The sequence below is a fragment of the Acinonyx jubatus genome, chromosome B1 (genome assembly GCF_027475565.1).
Source record: "Acinonyx jubatus isolate Ajub_Pintada_27869175 chromosome B1, VMU_Ajub_asm_v1.0, whole genome shotgun sequence".
NCBI lineage: Eukaryota > Metazoa > Chordata > Mammalia > Carnivora > Felidae > Acinonyx > Acinonyx jubatus.
The window spans coordinates 34,994,320-35,013,661 of record NC_069382.1 but is presented as its reverse complement, the minus strand read 5'-3'; the positions used below and the strand labels follow the sequence as shown (position 1 = coordinate 35,013,661).

Genomic DNA, 19,342 nt, shown 5'->3' with positions numbered 1-19,342 from the left:
GGCCACCCTCTCTTACTACCTCTATTTAACATTGTACCTCAGGTCTTAACCAGAGCACATAGGCACTTAATTAATTAATCAGTTAATTAATTAATAGTGCACAGTACAAAAAGGAAGAAGTGAAACACTATTCATAAATGTCATGATTTGGGGTTCAGAAAGCTACTGGAACTAATAAGTGAATTTAGTAAAATCACAGAATACAAGGTCAGTAGACGAAAACCAAATAGTATATTTCTATACACTAAAACTATTAGGGGCACCTGGGTGGCTTAGTTGGTTAAGAGTCTGACCCGTGGTTTTGGTTCAGGTCATGATCTCACAGTTTGGGAGTTTGAGCCCCAAGTCCAGTTCCACCCTGACAGCATGGAGCCTGCTTGGGATTCTCTCTCTCTCCCTCTCTCTCTGCCCCGCCCTCTCTCTCTGCCCCTCACCTGCTCATATTCCCTCTCTCTCTCCCTCTCTCAATAAATAAATAAACTTAAAAAATAAACTATTAGATGAAATTTTAAAATATATACTGCTTGTGGGGCTTCTGGTGGCTCAGTTGGTTAAGCATCCAACTTTTGATTTCAGTTCGGGTCATGATCTCAGGGTTCATGAAATTGAGCCCCAAATTGGGCTCTACACTGGCAGCTCGGAACCTGCTTGGGATTCTCTCTCTCTCCCTCTCTCTCTGCCCCTCCCCTGCTCTCTCTCCCTTTCTCTCTCAAAATAAATAAGACTTTAAAATGAAATAAGATATATATTATTTGCTATAGCATCCAAATACATGAAATACATAGGAATAAATTTAACAAGATATATAACAAGTATATATACACTAAAATCTGTAAAACACTGCAGAGGAAAATCTTTAAACAAATGCAGAGATCATAACATATTCATGGGTTGGATGACTCAAAACCGTGATGTCCTTTCTCCCCAAATTGAACTATGCATTCAAAGGAACCCCAATAAAAATCCCAGGAAGTTTTTTTGTAGAAAACGGCAAGCTGATTCTAAAATTTATATGAAAATCCAGGCACTTAGGTGGCTCAGTCAGTTGAGTGTCCAATGATTTCTTCAGCTCAGGTCATGATCCCAGGGTTATGGGATCAAGCCCCGCTGCAGGTTCTCTTTCTGAACCTGCGTGGGATTCTCTTTCTCTTTCTTTCTTTCTCTCTCTCTCTCTCCACCTCTCTCCGACTTGTGTGCTCTCTCTCTCTTCAAATTAAAAGTAAAATAAAATTTATGTGAAAATGCAAAACATCTAGAACATCCAAAACATTTTTGAAATAGAAGAACAGATTTGGAGAGCTCAACTACCTGATTTCAAGATTTGCTCTAATGCTACAGTAATCAAGACTGTAGTGTTGGCACTATGGCAGACAGATCAATAGAACAGAATAAAGTCTAGAAATAGACCAACATGTACATGGTTTCATGATTTTCAGCAAAATGTGCCAAGGTATTTCAATAGAGAAAGGCTAGTCTTTTCCAAAAATAGTGCTAGATGAACTGGGTGGAGATCCACTTGAGGGGTAAAAGAAATGAACCTGACCTTTAGCTAACACCACACACAAAAATTAACTTCAAATCAATCACAAATGTAAAAGTACAAGCTCACACCACAAGACTTCTAGAAGAAAACTTAGGAGAAAACTTTTACAACCTTGGGTTAAACAAGATTCCTTCAAATACCAAAGCCATGAGCCATTGGACTTCGTCAAATTTAAATTTATCTGCTCTTCGAAAGATACCGTTTTAAAATATGAAAAGACAAGTTATAGGCAGGAGTAAAAAAATCTTTGTGATACATATACATGACACAACACAGGTATCCAATATATATATAAAATCCCTGCAACTCAGTAAGAATAATCTGAAATAGCCCAATTTAAAAATGAACAAAGTATTTAAACAGGTATTTTGCCAAAGAAGATACACGAATGATCAGTAAACACCTGAAAAGATACTCAACCTCATTGCCATCAAACAGAAACAAACACAAGAGATGTCACTATATACATCCACTAGAATGGCTAAAATTAAGAAGACTGACAATACCAAGTGTTGATGAAGATGTATGGCAACTGGAATTCTCATACATTGCTGGTAGAAATGCAAAATGACTTCAGAAAGTAGTTTTACAGTTTCACGTAGTTTAATACATGCTTACAAAATGATCCAGCAATTCCACTCCTAGGTATTTATCAAACAAAAACTAAAACATATGTCCATGCAAAGACTTGTTCATGTTATTTTTATTCATAATATATGTCTAAAACTGAAAACTACCCAAGTATGCATCAACGGGTATATCAGTCAGGGACATATCACAAGGAATTGGCTTATGCGGCTCTGGGGGCTAGCAACAAGTCTGAAATCCACAGGGCAGGTCATCAGAAAAAGCAAACTGGAAGCTCTCTGGTAGGAGCTGAAGCCGCAGTCCACAGGCAGAACTTTTTCAGGGAAACCTCCCACCCACATTACTGACAGTAATCTTTATATAAAGGCAGCTGATTATAGGTGTTAATCACCTCTACAAAATGCCTTCACAGCCACACCATTAGCGTTTGACTGAACAAGTAGGTATGATAGCCTAGCCAAGTTGACACATAAAACTGACCAGCACATGCGTGAGTATACAAATCATGGATAAACAATAAACAGAAACAAACTACTGATACAAACAACAATATGGGTAAGTAACTCTCAAAACACATTTTGTTCAACAAAAGGACTGGTGAAAAGACCCTGTAGGATTCTACTTATATGAAATTCTAGAACAGTCAATAATGATCCACAGTGTCAGAAAGCAGGTAAATGCCTAATGCCAATTAGGCATTGATGTGAGGATACTGACCGCAAAGGGAAACCAGAAAATTTGGGAGAGTGATGGATATTGTAACTGGACTGTGGTGGTGGCTACCCAGGTATATACATTTGTCAAAATTCATCAAATTATACACTTTAAATGAGTGCCTTTTAAGAAATAAATCATTTCTCAATAAAGTGGACATGTTAAAAAGGAAAAACTAAAAGCTGATTCCTGCACAGCACAAGCTCCAATCAAGGTTCCAGAGAGATATATCCAGTTCCTCTAGCACTATTTTTGGAAAAGACTAACCTTTCCTTATTGAATTACCTTGGCACTTTTGTTGAAAAGCACTGAACTTTAAGCACTGAACTTTATGTGTAGGTGAGAAGTTTCCAGAATGGAAAGGAAGGATAAAAATGCAATCTGATCAACTATACTTCATTTTTAAAAAGGGGTTGGGGGAGGAAGGAAAGAAAAGGAATTCAAAGAGAGAGATCCCTGGTTATTTCTGACTCCCAGAGATGATGCATGTGCAGAGTAGGCCAAAGGGGGATGTGGCCGGCTGAAAGGCAGCGTCCTCTCCACCACCCCCAACCACAGTGCCCTGTGAGCTGCTGTTTGTTAGATGACTGGCCCTGGTAAAGTCACTCACTGGGCCCTATGGTGTATTCCTCACCAGCTGCCACAGCTGGTGACCTCTGGTGTCCTAACTCATCCCCACCCCCTTCCTGTCCGTGGGACAAATTATCCTTCTGGAAACAGGGCTCTTCTTCTCTGGGGCCCAAAACCCTGGGGGACGGGCCCTCCTGGCCTTGGAAAAGGCCCACACCGAGAGGGTATGAAAAAAGGAAGGCGTTGAGCAGGAAAAAGCCTTAATGCTGCTTCCCACTGGGTGGCAACGCAAGTCCAAGCTAGGCGATCTCACCCAGTAGGCCTCGGTGAATCCCCGGGGGCCATGAAGGTGGTGCTCACAGCGCGGTCCTCGACCAGCAGCAGCAACTTCACCTGGAAACCCGTTAGAATGCAAATTACCTCGGCCCCACCCAGCCCTCCACGACCGGAAACTGTGGCGCTGGCACCTAGCTCGGTGCTTTAACGAGCCCTCCAGGTGCGCCGAGGCACGAAGAGCAACGAATGGAGGAGCGGATTGGGGAAAGAAGGGCCTCTCCTTTAAGACGGAGCGGACGCCCCCCGCCGCCCCTTCCCGGGCCTCCTAACAGCCTGCAGCGGCCGGCGGCTCTCAGGTGCGGCTGCGAGGAGGCCGGAGTGAGGGAGCCCGAGACGCCCAGCGCGCAGGGCCGGTGAGGCGGAGGCGGGCTGGCGAGCGGGTCAGGCGCCAGGGGAAGTACAGCCGGGACCGCGACGGCGCCGACGGGGCCCCCGGGCGCAGCGGGCCGGCGCCCAGCACCTTTCCAGCCCGGGCAACCTCAGCGTCGCCCCCACTCCCACCCCACCCCGCACCGCTGGCCCCGGGCTGCGGGGTTGGACGCCTGCGCCCGCCAGGGGCTCGGAATCCGGGGCGGCCGGCCGGGATGCGGGCGGGAGCGGGGAACCGGGCCTCGCCTCACGGCGGGCGCCCCTTCCTCACAGCCGCCGGGACCCCGGCGCCCGCGCCCAGAGTCATGAACCGCAGCAGCACGAGCAGCGCGGCCGAGAAGGCGCCCACAGCCATGCTCTGGGGTGAGTGAGGGTCCGGCGGGTGGAGGGTGGGGAGGGAGGCGGAGGAGAAACGGGGAGCCTCCCTGAGCCGGCCCGGCCCCCTCGCTGCCCTCCTTCCGCAGGCTGTGAGCTAAACCAGGAGAAGCGGACCTGGACCGTCAAACCCCAGAAGGAAGGGAAGCAGGACTGTAAGCTGTTGCTCAGTACGGTGGGTGTCCCGGCCCCCAGGAGGGGATGGTAGGATGGACTCGGGAGGGACGTGGCCAGCTGCGGGGGAGCAGGTGGGGCTCTCTGGTCTCTGCAGGTGGAACAGGGGTCCCCTCCGGTGTTGAGGTGGCCTGTCTTCAAACGCTCTCAGATTTGCTTGGGGGAGAAAGCCAAAGAAGAGATGAACCTCGTGGAAATCCTGCCCCCAGCCAGCCAGGAAGACAAGAAGGCCAAGCCCATCACCATCGCCTCTCTTCAGGCCTCGGTGCTCCCCATGGTGAGCCTCCCTACCCCATCCCCCCCGCCCCCGCAGGCTTCGGGAGGCTGCCTGCCCCGGGCACTCACCGCCTGAGCGGGTGTGGACGGACAAAGGTGGGATACAGTCGTTCTGCAGGAATGCAGTCCCGCCAGGGGGCCGTATAGCCAATGACTTTGAGCCTTGAACTTAGGCAGGGAGCCCCGTTTCCATCCCAGCTCACCTTTTCCCAGCTTGGGCAAGTTAACCTCTCTACAAAATCACGTTTTTAAACTTTTTGATGCTGGTGACAGGACACTGTTGATGACTTCCACATTGATTGTGTATCCAGAAGTTCTCTTATCTCTAGTAATTTATCTTGAGTTCTCTATGCAAATCATCATTGTTAATGGCAGTTTTTGTATCTTTTTTTTTTTTTTTTAATTATACTACACGGTCTAGGACCTCCAGTGTACTATTGAGGAAGATTGTAATGGTAGATGTCCTTGTTCCTTTCTTAATACATGTATGTATATTTTTAAAGGCGTGCTTCTAACGTTTCTCCATTAAGTGTGGCACATCTGATAAGACGATAACTTCCTTTTTCAAGTTAAGGAAGTCCCCATCTAGTCCTGCTCTGCGTTTTAAAATTGAGATTTCTTCTTTTTAATCAAAAATGGTTATCAAGTGCTTTTTTAGATTTAGATGATCATAGGTTCTTTCTTCTTTAATCTGTTAAGGTGGTGAGTTATATTAATAGAATACTCTTCAGCCAACTTTGCATTCCTAAGATAAACACTGATAGATCATACTGTGAATTTCTAGATTTGCTTTGCTAATATATTTTTTAAAAATTTAAATCTTACATACTCGTGCGGTTGGCCTATCTTATTTGGGTGTCAAGGCACACTAGCCTCATGAACTGGGGGATGGAGTGTTCTCTCCTTCTATATGGTGGAACAGTGAATGTAAGACCGGTATCATCTGTCCCTGAAGATCTGGGAGTCCCATCTGTAAAACTGCCCCAAAACTACCCCCCCACCCCCATCTATGAGCTCTCCCTAGATCTCCTTCATTCCCAGGGTTTTATTTTTAAAGACCATCTATACAAATCAAAACTTTGATATTTATTTCTATAGACCCAATCCCTCTCTTGTGCTCCAGATCCTGTGTCCAACTCAGTGTATTTAATAGATATCTAAGAGATAACCCAAACTTAACAAATCCAAATCCAGATTCTTGATTTTTATCTATAATCTCTTCTCCCACCCCCAAACCTGAGCCTCTCCCAGAATATAATTGCTCTCCCAGTTATTCAGGACAAAAACTTCTTTCTCTAACACCACATATCACCAGCAAATCCTGTTGGCTCTGCCTTCACAATGTACCCCCATCTGACCACCTGTCACCACCCCCTGCCATGTCCTGGCCCAGGTGCTCAGTTTTATTGCAGAGTCTCCTAACTGGTCCACCAACCCCCACCCTTGGTTCCTTATAGTCTATTCCAGGGTTCCACAACCTACAGGATTAAATCCAGCCTACTGCATGTTTTTGTAAATGAAGTATTATTGAAACACAGCCACGCTCCTTCATTTTGTATATTATCCATACCTGTTTTCCCTTGGTAACAGCAGAACTGAGTAGTCTCCACAGAGACCATAAGGTTCACAAGCCTAAAATACTGGAAATCTACAGAAAAAAAATTCCCCAATCTCTAGTCTATTCTATGTATGCACCAGGTGCCAGAAGGATCCTTTTAAACAAAAGTCAGACCATGTCGCTTCTCTGTTAGAACACTTATGTCAGTGGCTTCCCATTTCACTTAGAATGAAATCCAAGATCCTTTATGTTCTGGCCCTTAGAAACCTCTCTTAAACTCACCCTTTGCTACCCTCCCCTCCCTAATCCTGCTCAAACTACACTGGCTTTCTTGATTGTACCTTGAAAATTTCAAACATACCCCCTTCCTGGGAGTCTTGCATTTACTGTTCCCCATGCTAGGAATTCACTTGCCCCTCACTTCAGCCTTTGTTCATACATCACCTCATTCAAGAAGTCTTTCCCAGGGCACCTGGGTGGCTCAGTTGGTTGGGCTCTCAATCATGGCTAAGGTCTTGATCTCACAGTCATGAGTTTGGTCCCTGTGTCTGACGTGAATCCTGCTTTAAAAAAAAGTCTTCCCCAACCACAAACCGCATCCCCTCTTCCTACCCTTCCGTAACCACTTTTTCTCCCATGGAACCCATCACTGGCTTCAGTTTTCATCTGTGCCTGTCTTTCTCCCCAACAAGGATACAAGCTCCAAGACAGCAAAGACTTTGCCTTTTCATTTACTGCCTTAGCCATAATGCCTATATACCATATGTTATGGTATGTTGTAGAAACTGGTATATTGTAGACACTCAACATGTAATGAGTGAGTAAGGAAGTGAACAAACTATGTGCAACTGGTTTGATTTTAAACTATTGTCATTTAAGTTTTAGGTCTAGATGTTTCCATTTCTTTGAGTCAGTTTTTATATCTGCTTTATTGAGATATAATATATATACAATAAGATCCACCAGTGTTAAGTATACCACTTGATGCATTTGATAAGTGTATATAATTTTGTAACTACCACTGCAATCAAAGTAGAGAAAATTTCCTTCACCCCCCAAAATTTCCTCATGCCTCTTTGCAGTCAGCCCTTTCCACCTATCACTGCCTCTGGCAACCATTGATCTACTTTCACTACTCTGTTGCCTTGTCTAGAATTTCATTTAAAGGGAATCATGCAATACATAGTGTCTGGTACCTGGCTTTTTTCACTTAGCATAATGCTTTGAGATTTATCTGTTGTTGGTGGAACAGTAATGTGCTCCTTTTTTATGTCTGAGTAACATTCTATTTTACAAGTACATATATATGTCAAGATTTATTTATTCATTCACTTGTTAGCAGACATTTGGATAGTTTCTAGTTTTTTGTTTTTTTGTTTGTTTTTTTTTTTTCATTTTTGAGAAAGAGTCTAAGCAGGAGAGGGGCAGAGAGACAGAGGGGGACAGAGGATCCCAAGCAGGCTCCGCGCTGACAGCAGTGAGCCCAAGGCAGGGCTCAAACTCACAAATTGTGAGATCATGACCTGAGCCAAAATCAGACGCTCAACCAACTGAGCCCCCCCAGGTGCCCTGGGTAGTTTCTGGTTTTATACTATGAATAAAGCTGCTATGAAGTTTGAGTGTATTTGTATGCACATGTTTTCATTTCTCTTGTGTAAATACCTAGGAGTAAAACTGCAGAATCATTAGTAAGCATATATTAAACTTTATTTCCCCCCTCCCATCCTCTTGCATATGTTAAACCTTACACACCACTGCCAAACTATTTTCTGAATTACTACACCATTTTGCATTCCTACCAGTTGTTCCACATCCTCCCCTACACTTTGCATTGTCAGTGTTAATTGTAGCCATTCATAAATTTAGGCCATATGTATAGTGGCATCTCATTGTGGTTATTATTTATATTTCTTTGATGACTAGTGATATTGACCATCTTGTTGTCTGGTCATTTGATATCTTCTTTTGTAAAATGCCTGTTTAGATGTTTTCCCCATTTTTAAATCAAGTTATTGAGTTGTAGAAGTTCTTTATATATTTTGGATACAAGTCTTTTATCAAAAATATTTATTTCAAATATTTTCTGCTAGTACATGACTTGCCTTTTCATTCATAATGATTTCTTCAAAGAGCACAAGTTTTTAATTTTTACGAAGTCCAATTTGGTATTTTCTCCTCTTACGGTTCTTTTTTTGGGGGGGCGGGTGTCCTGAGAAATCATTGCCTAAACTAAGGTCGCAAATGTCTTTTTCTATGCTTTCTTCTAGAAGTGCTATGGTTTAAGCTCTTACATTTGTCTGTATTCCTCCATTTCAAGATAATTTTTTTGTATGGTATAAAATAAGCGTAGAGAAACATTTTTTTCCCAAGCTGATACCCATTGCTCTAGCACTATTTTCTTTTTTTTTTTAAGACTGTCCTTTCACTATACAATTATGCTGGCATTTTGCTATAAATCAGTTGCCTGTGTATGTATGCATGTATTCCTGTATTTTGTTTCATTGATTTGTATTTGTATCTTTACTCTCATGACAGACTGATTTGATTATTATAGTTTTATAGTTAGTCTTAAAATTAGTGTGTCTTCCAACCTTGTTTTTCTTTTCCAAAATTGTGTTGGCAATTCTAGGTCCTGAACATTTCCACATAGATTTCAAAATAGGCTTTCTTTGAAAATCAGTCTGTTGGGTTGTGACTGAGATTGTATTGAATCTATAGACTATTTTGGGGGGAATTGGCATCTTAACAATTTTTAGTCCTTAATAATTGAGCATATGTTTCTCTATTTGTTTAAGTCTGTCACTTTTTACTCTAATGTATGTCTTTAACTTTAACTTTTCCTACTAATATTTTGTAGTTTTCGGGGAACTGGTTGTGTACATACTTTGTAAGATCTACCCCAACATACTGCTATATTTGATTTTAGGTGCTATTGAAAATGGTATTAAAGTATTTAATGAAAGATAATTCACATGCCATAAGCTTCATCTATTACGTGTACAATCAGATGGTTTTTAGTAAATTAAGAGCTGTATGCCCATCACAGCCTAAGTGTAGAACATTCTCATCACCCCCAAAAGTAATTCCATACCTACTAGCAGTCACTCCCCATTTCCCACACTCACCTGCAGCACTAGGCAGCTGTTCATCTATTTTCTGCCTATTTTTGCCTATCCTAGACAGTTCGTATAAATGGAATCACAAAATGTGTGGTCTTTTGTGACTACTCCTTTCACAGCATAATGTGTGGTGTTTTTTTTTTTTAATGTTTATTTTTGAGAGAGAGAGAGAGAGAGAGAGTGGCAGAGCGTGAGCAGAGGAGGGGCAGAGAGAGAGGGAGACACAGAATTCAAAGCAGGCTCCAGGCTCTGAGCTATCAGCCAGAGCCCCATGCAAGGCTCAAACTTGTGAACCGCGAGATTATGACCTGAGCCGAAGTCTTAACCACCCAGGTAGCCCCACATAGCATTATGTTTTTAAGGTTCATCCATGTTGTAGCATATAGCACTACTTTCTTTTTATTGCCAAGTAATACCCATCATATGGATATATATGAAATCATCCATTCAGCAGCTGATGGACACCTGTTTTATGTCTACCTTTTGGCTATTATGAAGGCTGTTATGAACATTCATGTACAAACTTTTGTATGAATATGTTTTCATTGCTCTTGAGCATATCTCTGGGAGTGCAATTGCTAGGTCATTGTGGTAGCTTTATGTATGTAACATTTTGAGGAACTGCCAGATTATTTTCCAATGTAGTCACACCATTTTACAATCCCACCAACAGAATATGAGGATTCCACTTTCCCCACATCCTTGCAATACTTACTATTGTCTATAATTTTGATTAGTCATTTTAGTGGGTGTGAACTGATAGTTCAATGTGGTTTTGGTTTGCTTTACCTAATGGCTAATGATGTTGCATCTCTCTTCATGTGTTTATTGGTCATTTGTATATCTTTTTTGCAGAATTGTCTATTCAGGTCTTTCTTCATTTTTTTTTTAAATTGCATTTGAGTTTGACATTTTAATATTGGTCTTTTTACTTTAAATTGTATGAGCGCTTTATATACTCTGCATACAAGCCCCTTATCAGATGATTTGTAAATATTTTCTCCCATTTTCTGAGTTGTCTTCTCAATTTCTTGATGATATCATTTGCAGCACAAAAGTTTTGAATTTTGATGTAGTCTAATTTATATGTTTTATCTTGTTTCTTGTGCTTCTAGTATCAAATCTAAGAACTTGTCACCTAATCCAAGGTCATGAAAATTTGCTCCAATGTTTTCTTCTAGGGGTTTTATAGTTTTAACTCTTCTAGTTAATTAAGTCCATGATCTATTTGGAGTTCATTTTTGTGTATAGTATAACGTATGCAAATGTATTTTTAAATTTCATTTTATCATTGTTCAGTAGTAGTATATAGTTACATAATTGTGTTGGGGTTTTTTTGCTATTATTTGACCTTGCGAAACTTGCATAGAAATCCTAGCAGCTTTTTGTTGATTCCTTATGGATTTATTCATGTCATCTGTGAATAAAGTCAGTTCAACTTCTTGCATTCTTTCTTCTTGTCTTGCTTCACTGACTAGGACCTCAAATATAATGTCAAATAAAAGTGGTGACAGCATGTCTGTCCTTGCCTTTTTCTCTTCTACCAGTGTTCAGCCTTCTACCATTAAGACACATGAAGGATTTTTGTACAGATGTCCTATATGAGGATGAGGATATTCCCTTCTGGTTCTAATTTATTGAGATGCTGTTGAGTTTTGTCCAAGAATTCTTTTCTGCATCTATTGAGGGGTTTTTTTGGCCTCCTTTATTAAGTGGCAAATTACATTTATTGATTTGTTTTCAAATTTTATTTTTATTAACTTTTAGTTTTTTTATTTTAGGTAGGCTCCACACTTAAAGTGGGGCTGACACTCATGACCCTGAGATTAAGAATGTCATGCTCTACCAACTGAGCCAGCTAGGCACCCCATCAAATTTTAAACCCATTGTACATTCTTGGGGTAAGCCCCATTTGATCATGATATATTATCCTTTTATATATTACTGGATTCCATTTGCTAATATTTTATTAAGGATATTTGTTTTGGGGCACCTGGCTCGCTCAGTCAGGGGAGCGTGTGGCTCTTAATCTCAGGGTTGTAAATTTGAGCTCCACACTGGGTGTAGAGATTACTTAAAAATAATATATTTTAAAAAAAAATTTGTGTCTATATTTATGAACAACATTGGACTGTACTTTTCTTGTTTTTATCTGGTTTTAGTATTAGGGTCATGCTGGCCTCATAAAATGAGAAGGAAAGTATTCTCTCCTTTTCTGTTTTCTGAAACAGTTTGTGTAACTTTGGTATTTTTTTCTTAAATGTTTTGATAGAATTCATGTGAAGCAATCTGGTTAACTGCAAGTTAAATTTCTTTAATAGATTTAGGACAGTTTGGGTTGTTTTTCTTAAGAGAGCTTTGTTTATGTCTTTCAAGGATTTTTTCCATTTTGTCCACATTGTCAAATTCATTGGCATAGGGTTGTCCATAATATTTCCTTTCTTCCTCTCCTGTAAAATCTGTAGTAAACTCTGCTGTCTTATTCCTGATATTGATAATTTGTGTCTTCTTCCCCTTTTCTTTGTGCAGTCTGGTTAGAGGTTTAATATTTTTATCCATCTTTTTCAAGAACCAGCTTTTGGTCTCAACTTTTCTCTATTGTTTACCCACTTTTGTATTTTATTGACCTCTGTTCTTTATTTCCTTTCTTCTGTCTGTGTGGGTTTTAATTTGCTCTTTTTCTAGTTTTGTAAGGCAGAATCTTACATTATTGATTTAATTTTTTTTCTCACTTCTCTGTATACCTCTTAAGGTGTCTTCACACAAGCACCACCCACCAAATTCTGCTTGCAACTCACTGGTGCAGAAATTAGTATTGCGGTCACTGCCAACTGCACAGGAAACTGGGGAATACGGTCTATGGTGGGTACAATATTAGGGCGCTGATATTATGGGAAAAGGGAAGAATGGATATTGGATAAGCAATGAGAAGCCTCTGCCACATCTGGTAAATATGTCTCCATATCTTCAACATTTGTATGTGCTCACATTTTAGGCATGTATCTTATAAGCAGTAAGTAGCTAAACTTTGTTTTAATCTATCTGGCCAATAATATCTGTTTGTGTTTACTGTGATGCTATCATACTTGGATTTATTTGTAATATATACTTTGTGCTTCTATGTTCATTGTTTTTTTTCATTTTTTCCTCTTTTTCCTTTTTCCTTTTCCCTCTTTTATTAGATTAAGGTTTCTTTCCCCCTTTTCCTTTCTACTGGTTTGGAACTGTAGAGTCTCACTCTACTTTTTAGCGTAGTTATCCTTAATTTTTTTAACAATCATGCATGACCAGTTTAAAATTAATGCTATATTTCTCTCTCCCAGACAATCCACGGAACTTTCCTGAGCACCCTTTTCTTAACGGACCTGTTGTTATCATGTAGTGTTTTAGCTTCAACTTGTTTTAAACCCACTCAATACTAGTCATTACTAGTACTATTTTATTTTACAATAATACTGACTTGGATTTGTCTTAGTTGACCAAGTTGCTTGCTCACCACTGCTGCTCATATCCACTTCTTCCTTCTCAATTCGATTGTCAGCTTTTTGAGACCTCATTTAATGGGTCTGGGAGGAGCGAACTTACTTGGGCTCTGCCTGGAAATGTCTTTATTTTACCCTCATTCCTTCATGGTAGTTTGGTTCTGTATAATTCTACACAGAGAGGTACTTTCCCTCAAAACGTTGAAGACGCCATTCTAGTCTTCTGGTTTCTGACGTTGCTGTTGAAACCCTCAGTCTGTCTGCCTATTGTTCCTTTTCTGGACATCTGTCTTTCCTCTCTGGTTTATTTTAAGATAGCCTCTTTGTTTTTGGTATATACCATTTCACTATGGGATGTTCAGATGTACATTTACTTTTATTTATCTATTCAGGACCTAGGTTTCCTGGACATGAGGATCTGTGTCTTTGGTTATTTCTAGAAGCTCTTGGTTATCACTTTGCACATTGTGTTGTTTCTAGTCCCTTACTGTGATTAGATGCATCTTAGATCTCATTCTGTCCTCTGTATCTCTCAGCCTCTCTTTCATATTTCGTTCCTCTTGTCTCTGTGCTATGTACCGGGTCGTTTCTTCACAGCATGGTTCCAGTTTACTGATACTTGCTTTAGCTGGTGTATTCTTTTTAACCATTTGTTCAGTCTAGAAGCTGCATTTGGTTCTTGTTATTTCTCATAATACCTTGTTGTTATGCTTCTGATTCCTACTTCTATGTTTATTTGACTTTCATCAACCTAATGTCATAACTGCTAGACTGTTGTTCTTTTCTCTCTGGCTCTTGGCTGCATCGGTCTACAGTCATCTCGTTTCCTTCCGCTCACTCTAGCAGGACCGTGCCTTGGACATTTTGTCACTTTACACGGTGAGGTGTCTTCGTGGTTCCACTGTTTTCTCCAAGAGAATTCTGTGTGAGGAAAATTGACAGCACCCCAAGGGATTGGTTTTGTGCTTGTGCCTGCTGTTGGCCCCAGGAGTCACCAGCCTGGGATCTTATATGGGTCTGTTGGCTTCGCAGTGCCCACCAAGTGAATTCAAGCTTGGTGTGAGTGGCAGGTACAGCCATGGGTTTTTAAGTTCTCACAGGAGACTTCTTTTATCCCACATGCATTTCCTTATTCCCTTCCTTCAGTGCAGAGGAGTTCCTGGTGGGTGGGTTTAGGATTCTTCCGTCCCCCGTCCTCACCCCTGACCCTGGAGCTTCTTCCTGAGGTGCACCCGTGGAGGACCCCAGCCCCATTCAGTGGGCCAACTGACCGCACGCCTCTCTGGAGCCCAGGCCTGTCTCCTGTCCATAAGCGCATGTTAAAACCCAAGGCCGAGGCTGTTTTCGGGCACATTTTCCCTTCAGCAGCTACAGCACCGGTGCTTGTGCGTGCTGCCCTCCTTTCTGGTGCACGGGGCCTCTTCCTTCTGTCCTGTTCAACCAAACAGTGAAAACATCGGAATACATTTTATCCAGCATTTCTAGGCATTGGTGGCTACAGAGTTTCAGTTTTTGCTTGTCTCCTTCCTGTCTGAGCCAGAAACTCTAAATTAATATCCCTAAGCCTCAGTTCCCTCCTCTGTAAAGGAACGGCCCCTCCGTTGTGGGCTTGTTGTGAGGGGTTAAAAGAGGAAAGCAGGTGAAATGCTTAGCATAGGGCCTGGCACACGGTAGGAAGTCAATAAATCTGAGTATCATCACTGATACAATAGAAAATGTGGAAAGTTTGGAAGAGTATCAGGAAAAGAAACACCGTACTGTCCACTGAAAATTAGGGTTCACACTTAATAGAATTCTAACTTTATTCATATGTATATCCACACGTGTAAGACAAAAGTAGTACTGTACATACAACTTTGCATCCGCTCTTCTCATTTGATTAGTGTCTTATTCGGGTTGGGCCACCATAACAAAGTACCAGAGAGTGAAGGACTTAATGTGCATCTATCTTGTCATAGTTGTAGAGGCTGAAAGTCTGAGACCAGGGTGCCAGTGTGGTCAGATTTGGGTAGGCTCATCTTCCTAGCTTGCAGATGGCTGCCTGTTCTCTGTGTCCTCACACAGCAGAGAGACAGAGACAGAGAGAAATCTCTGGTCTCCTTTATAAGGGCACCAGTCCCATCATGAGGGCCCAGCTCTCATGACCTCATCTAACCCTAATTACCTCCCAAAGGCCTCATCTCCAGATACTATCACATTGGAGGTTAGGGCTTCACATAAGAATTCGGCAGGGGCACGTGGATGGCTCAGTTAAGCATGTGACTTTCAGCTCAGGTCATGATCTCACGGCTTATGGGTTTGAGCCCCACCATTGAGCTCTGTGCTGACAACTCAAAGCCTGGAGCCTGCTTCAGAATCTGTGTTTCCATCTCTCTCTTCCCCATGCGTTCCCCCCCCACCCCCCCGCTCTCTCTCTCAAAAATAAACATTAAAAAATGTTAAAAAAAAAAAAAGAATTTGGGGGACACAATTTAATCTGTAGCCATCAGACTTCTCTAACAGCTGCCCCTCAGCTTAGAAGCCTGTCTGTGATCTTTAACAAGAATGGGATTATCAGATTCACAGTCTTCCGTTTGAATCCACCTCAACAGGAAGGGCCAAGGGCTTGATAACACAATGAGGTCCAGAGAACCTGTGAAGTGTGTGTAGTTGGGGTTTGGGGAATAAATTCTGAACGTTTCTATTAGACACCATCCCCCAGACAGGTGCCAGGCCTGAGTGAGCCCATCTTTTCTGCTCCTGCCCCTACATCCCTCCTTCTGCAGGTCATGATGGGATTGGAGCTTTCTCCTCCAGTCACTTTCCAGCTCCGGGCTGGCTCTGGACCCGTGTTCCTCAGTGGCCAGGAATGTTATGGTAAGTTGGAGCTTGGACCTGAGGCGGGTCTGACTATAGTGCCTAGCACAGGGCCAAGGGAATAGGTATTCAAACGCTGGATGGATTCTTGAATTACTAGAGAAAATCTCCAAAGGCAACGTGATGGCCGGTAGCCTGGAATGGAAGTTCTCCTTTACCTCCCCGCCATGTCCTCTGTGGGCTGCAGTCCTCTTGCCTGTACCATGAGGGTAGGTGTAGACTTGGTTTCATCTTCAAAGAGCCACTGTGAGGAATAAATGGGATACTCAGGGAGAAGCAGTTTGCATGATAGCTAGTACTAGCCCGCATGTAAAATGTTAGGTGCTATGAGGTATGTAGCTGGAGGAGCAATATAGGCTCTATCAAATCACTGTGCTATTGACTCTTCTCATATCCTTCTCAGCCCAGTTGTGCCTCTGTATCAGGGTACAGTTACTCAAAAACCCTGGCAGGCTCCACTTCCCTTAGGATGAGGTCTAAATTCCTTAGCTGCTGTTTCCATTTCCTCCCTTCCCTTGTGCTCTCTGCCCACCCTCACCCTCCTCTGAATCCTTCCCAGCCAGAGCCACAGCTTACCACCTCACCTGCCCTCCTCTACCACCGCAGCTTTCTGGGGTCCCAGACCCCTCACTCCATCTGAGCTTCTACTTTGTCAGGCCAGAAAGGGTCTCTAGGAAGTGGCAGGTGTTGGCTTCCCCAGGGCAGCTCTGAAAGCAAGACCGATCGTGGAACAGGAGCTAGGCCGAGACCTGAAGCTCAGCATCCCTGCTCCCTTTCCATACCCTCACAGACACTTCAGACCTGTCCTGGGAGGAGGAGGAGGAGGACCTGGAGGAGGAGGAAGAGGAGGAAGATGACAGCAATGATGATGATGATGATGACGATGATGATGTTGATGTAGATGTGTCCCTAGAGGAGGAGACCCCTCTTAAACAAGTCAAGAGGCTAGCATCCCAGAAGCAGACAGGTGTTGCCAAGGTGAGGGAAGGGACAACCCCCCACACAGGCTCCTCAGAAACCTGGGCCAGGCCTCCCGAGTTGAGTGTGAGTGTACAGAGGCCTGGGGTCCTGCCAGGTGCCCAGCAGGAGTCTGCTGGCCCTGGACCCTGCCCTAACTGTCCCCATGCTGCTTGTGTTTGCTTCCCAGAAAAAAAAGGTGGAAAAAGAAGAGGAGGCAGTGAGGTAACTCTTTCCATCTGTTAACGTGGCCAAAATCTTACAGCTGAAGCCTATAGGGTTAGAAAGGGTCTGGCGTGTGTGCATGTTTGTGACCACACAGATGTGCTGTCTCTGATGGCCGGCACAGCCTTTTTTGGAAGGCATCAAAGTATTCTTATCTTCTGACCTAATTCCACTCATGGTAACCCCTTCCCAAGTACCCCATCCAAAATACAGGTAAAATCATATGCACTAAGAAACTGATCCCTGCATTATTCAAGTAATAGTGAAAAATGGAAGCATTCTAAGTGTCTACCAATATAGTAGATTAAGCTGGGTCACATTTTCCCAGTAGAATGTGACATAATGCCTATGAAGAATATAGCATCCTGGAAAGTGTTTACAGAATTTAAAAAGAACAGGATCTTAAATCATTTTCATGTTATTTCACATGTTTTTAGAAGAAAAAGCAAAAAGTCCTGCAAGGAAACACATCAAAATGTTAATACCGGTGGGAGGTAAAGAAACAAGTGATTTCTATTTGCTATATTTTGTGCAATGTAGTTAAATATTACTTTTATAATGAAAGAGACCTATTTGTGATAAATAAAAGAAAGCAGGTGGAAGTCTAACAAGAAAACACCTCTTGTTAAAATAAGAGAGAGTCAGAATGGTCCCAGCAGGTGACGGGGTGGAGAGGTGAATTCTGCAGCCTCCCAGCTCTCCATATCACAGCCCCTGGCTTTCCTGGAAGTGGCCAGGGCCCTGCATTGCAGTGTAGGCATTAGGAGGTTCTGGGCTACTGGTGTCCTGCTGAGCTCTCTCTCTTTCTCACCCTCATCCCTTCTCCTGGCCTCCCCACCCTATTCCAGACCCAGCCTTAAAGACAAGAGTCCTGTGAAAAAGGTGAGTACCAGGAGAAGGGGCTGGTCCTCCTGGGGGCAGAGGGAGGGAGTGGGACTCTGGTGCCCTCCCTTCTCTCCATAGGCCAAACCCACACTCAAACCTAAAAAGCCAGGATCCAAGAAATGAGGAGCCAGGAGTGGCCTGGCTGCAGTGATGGAGAGAGAGCCAGCTAGAACACCATACAGAGTGGCCTTCCTGCGGGTGTGCTGCAACCCCATGTTCCCCCCACCCAGCCTCTCTCCCTCTGAGTCTGAATGTGACGGAGCTGTTGGGGGCAACACAAGGGGCCCACACTCCAACTATCAAGTTTCAGCAGGACCTGGAGGGAAGAACCCTGACCTCAGAGCCCCAATAAAGTTTGCTTTGCCGGGACCTTGTTTCTGCCATCTGTTCCAGAGGGCCTGTCCTTATTGCTGGCTGCAGTGAGCCCGTGTGCCCAGCAGAGGGAGGCCATGTGCCAGCACACCCCTACCTGGTGGCTGGCCCGCCACCTGGACTGAGGCTGAGGCACCCAGCCAGCCAGCTGGGCTCTGTTCTGTTCTTTCATCTCCCTCTCATGTCCTCAAACTCCCACCCATTCCAACCCCCCCAGCTTTGGGACAAAAAGCCAAGGGTCTCAACCCCCTGCACAGCTTCAACTTTGTGCCCTTGTCCTGAGGGAGGGAGCTCCAGACATTGTGGGTCTTCCTGTGTCCACACTCCCTTCTGGCTGGTTTTCCAGGTAGAGAGTCAGAAGGCTAGAGCTGCCTGCCCCCCGCTGGGAAGGACCTTAGTCCCTGTCAGACTAGCCTGGGGATCTTCTCTCCTGGCCCTAATCACGTGTTCATTATCAAATGCACAGACCAGGACATCTACTGGAACCTCGGAAGTTCAATGCTAATGCTGCTCTCCCAGGGCTTGCCTCTCCTGTTCAGGGTGAGCTCCTGTTCATTTGTGTGAAGATCTGTGTCAAGCAGGAGCCCAGAGGCCTGGACCTTCAAGGAAGCCCTCCCAGACAGGGCAGATGAGGCAGGCTTTGCAGAAGCTATTGAGGGTCTCTTACAGGAGGTGGACAGGTAAACACTTTTAACTCTCATGCGAGGGTTCACCCAGGGCAATTCTCGGAGCCATGGGAACAGGGCTCAACAAATTGTTAGGGTAAGGCAATAGGGATTGGCAAGGGGACGAATGACCCATTGGGTGGCTCTGGGCTCCTGCCCTCTCCCAGGCCTGCACAGCCACTTTGGAGCCTGGCTCACCCATTGTGACACACAGATAGCCTCCCACTGGGGGTTATAGTTACAGGGCCTCCACTGGGCTTCTCCCTGGCCCTCCTCTA

General features: G+C 43.5%; 1 protein-coding gene across 7 annotated transcripts; it reads left to right on the top strand.

The window, feature by feature from the left end:
* The first annotated feature begins 3,606 nt into the window (after positions 1-3,606).
* NPM2 (nucleophosmin/nucleoplasmin 2) lies at positions 3,607-18,247 on the top strand. 7 transcript variants are annotated; one of them, XM_053216449.1, is made up of 9 exons: positions 3,622-4,047; positions 4,394-4,483; positions 4,585-4,670; positions 4,767-4,946; positions 15,870-15,960; positions 16,751-16,938; positions 17,108-17,142; positions 17,991-18,024; positions 18,106-18,247. In XM_053216449.1, the coding sequence occupies exons 2-9, from the start codon at positions 4,426-4,428 to the stop codon at positions 18,148-18,150; spliced, it is 717 nt and encodes a 238-aa protein (XP_053072424.1). In that variant the 5' UTR covers positions 3,622-4,047; positions 4,394-4,425; the 3' UTR covers positions 18,151-18,247. The 7 variants fall into 7 exon arrangements, with proteins under 7 accessions (XP_053072423.1, XP_053072421.1, XP_053072424.1 ...); XM_015079214.3 differs by having other exon boundaries at positions 3,674-4,047; positions 4,821-4,946; XM_053216448.1 differs by having other exon boundaries at positions 3,607-4,047; positions 17,991-18,158.
* Positions 18,248-19,342: the final 1,095 nt, after the last annotated feature.

What these genes read in the sequence shown, in the direction of transcription:
- NPM2 (XM_053216445.1), top strand. Translation starts at nt 4,426, where the DNA reads ATGAACCGCAGCAGCACGAGCAGCGCGGCCGAGAAGGCGCCCACAGCC. An exon ending in GCCCACAGCCATGCTCTGGG is followed by an intron (nt 4,484 to 4,584) that starts GTGAGTGAGGGT and finishes CTCCTTCCGCAG; the next exon opens with GCTGTGAGCTAAACCAGGAG. An exon ending in CAGTGGCCAGGAATGTTATG is followed by an intron (nt 15,961 to 16,750) that starts GTAAGTTGGAGC and finishes ATACCCTCACAG; the next exon opens with ACACTTCAGACCTGTCCTGG.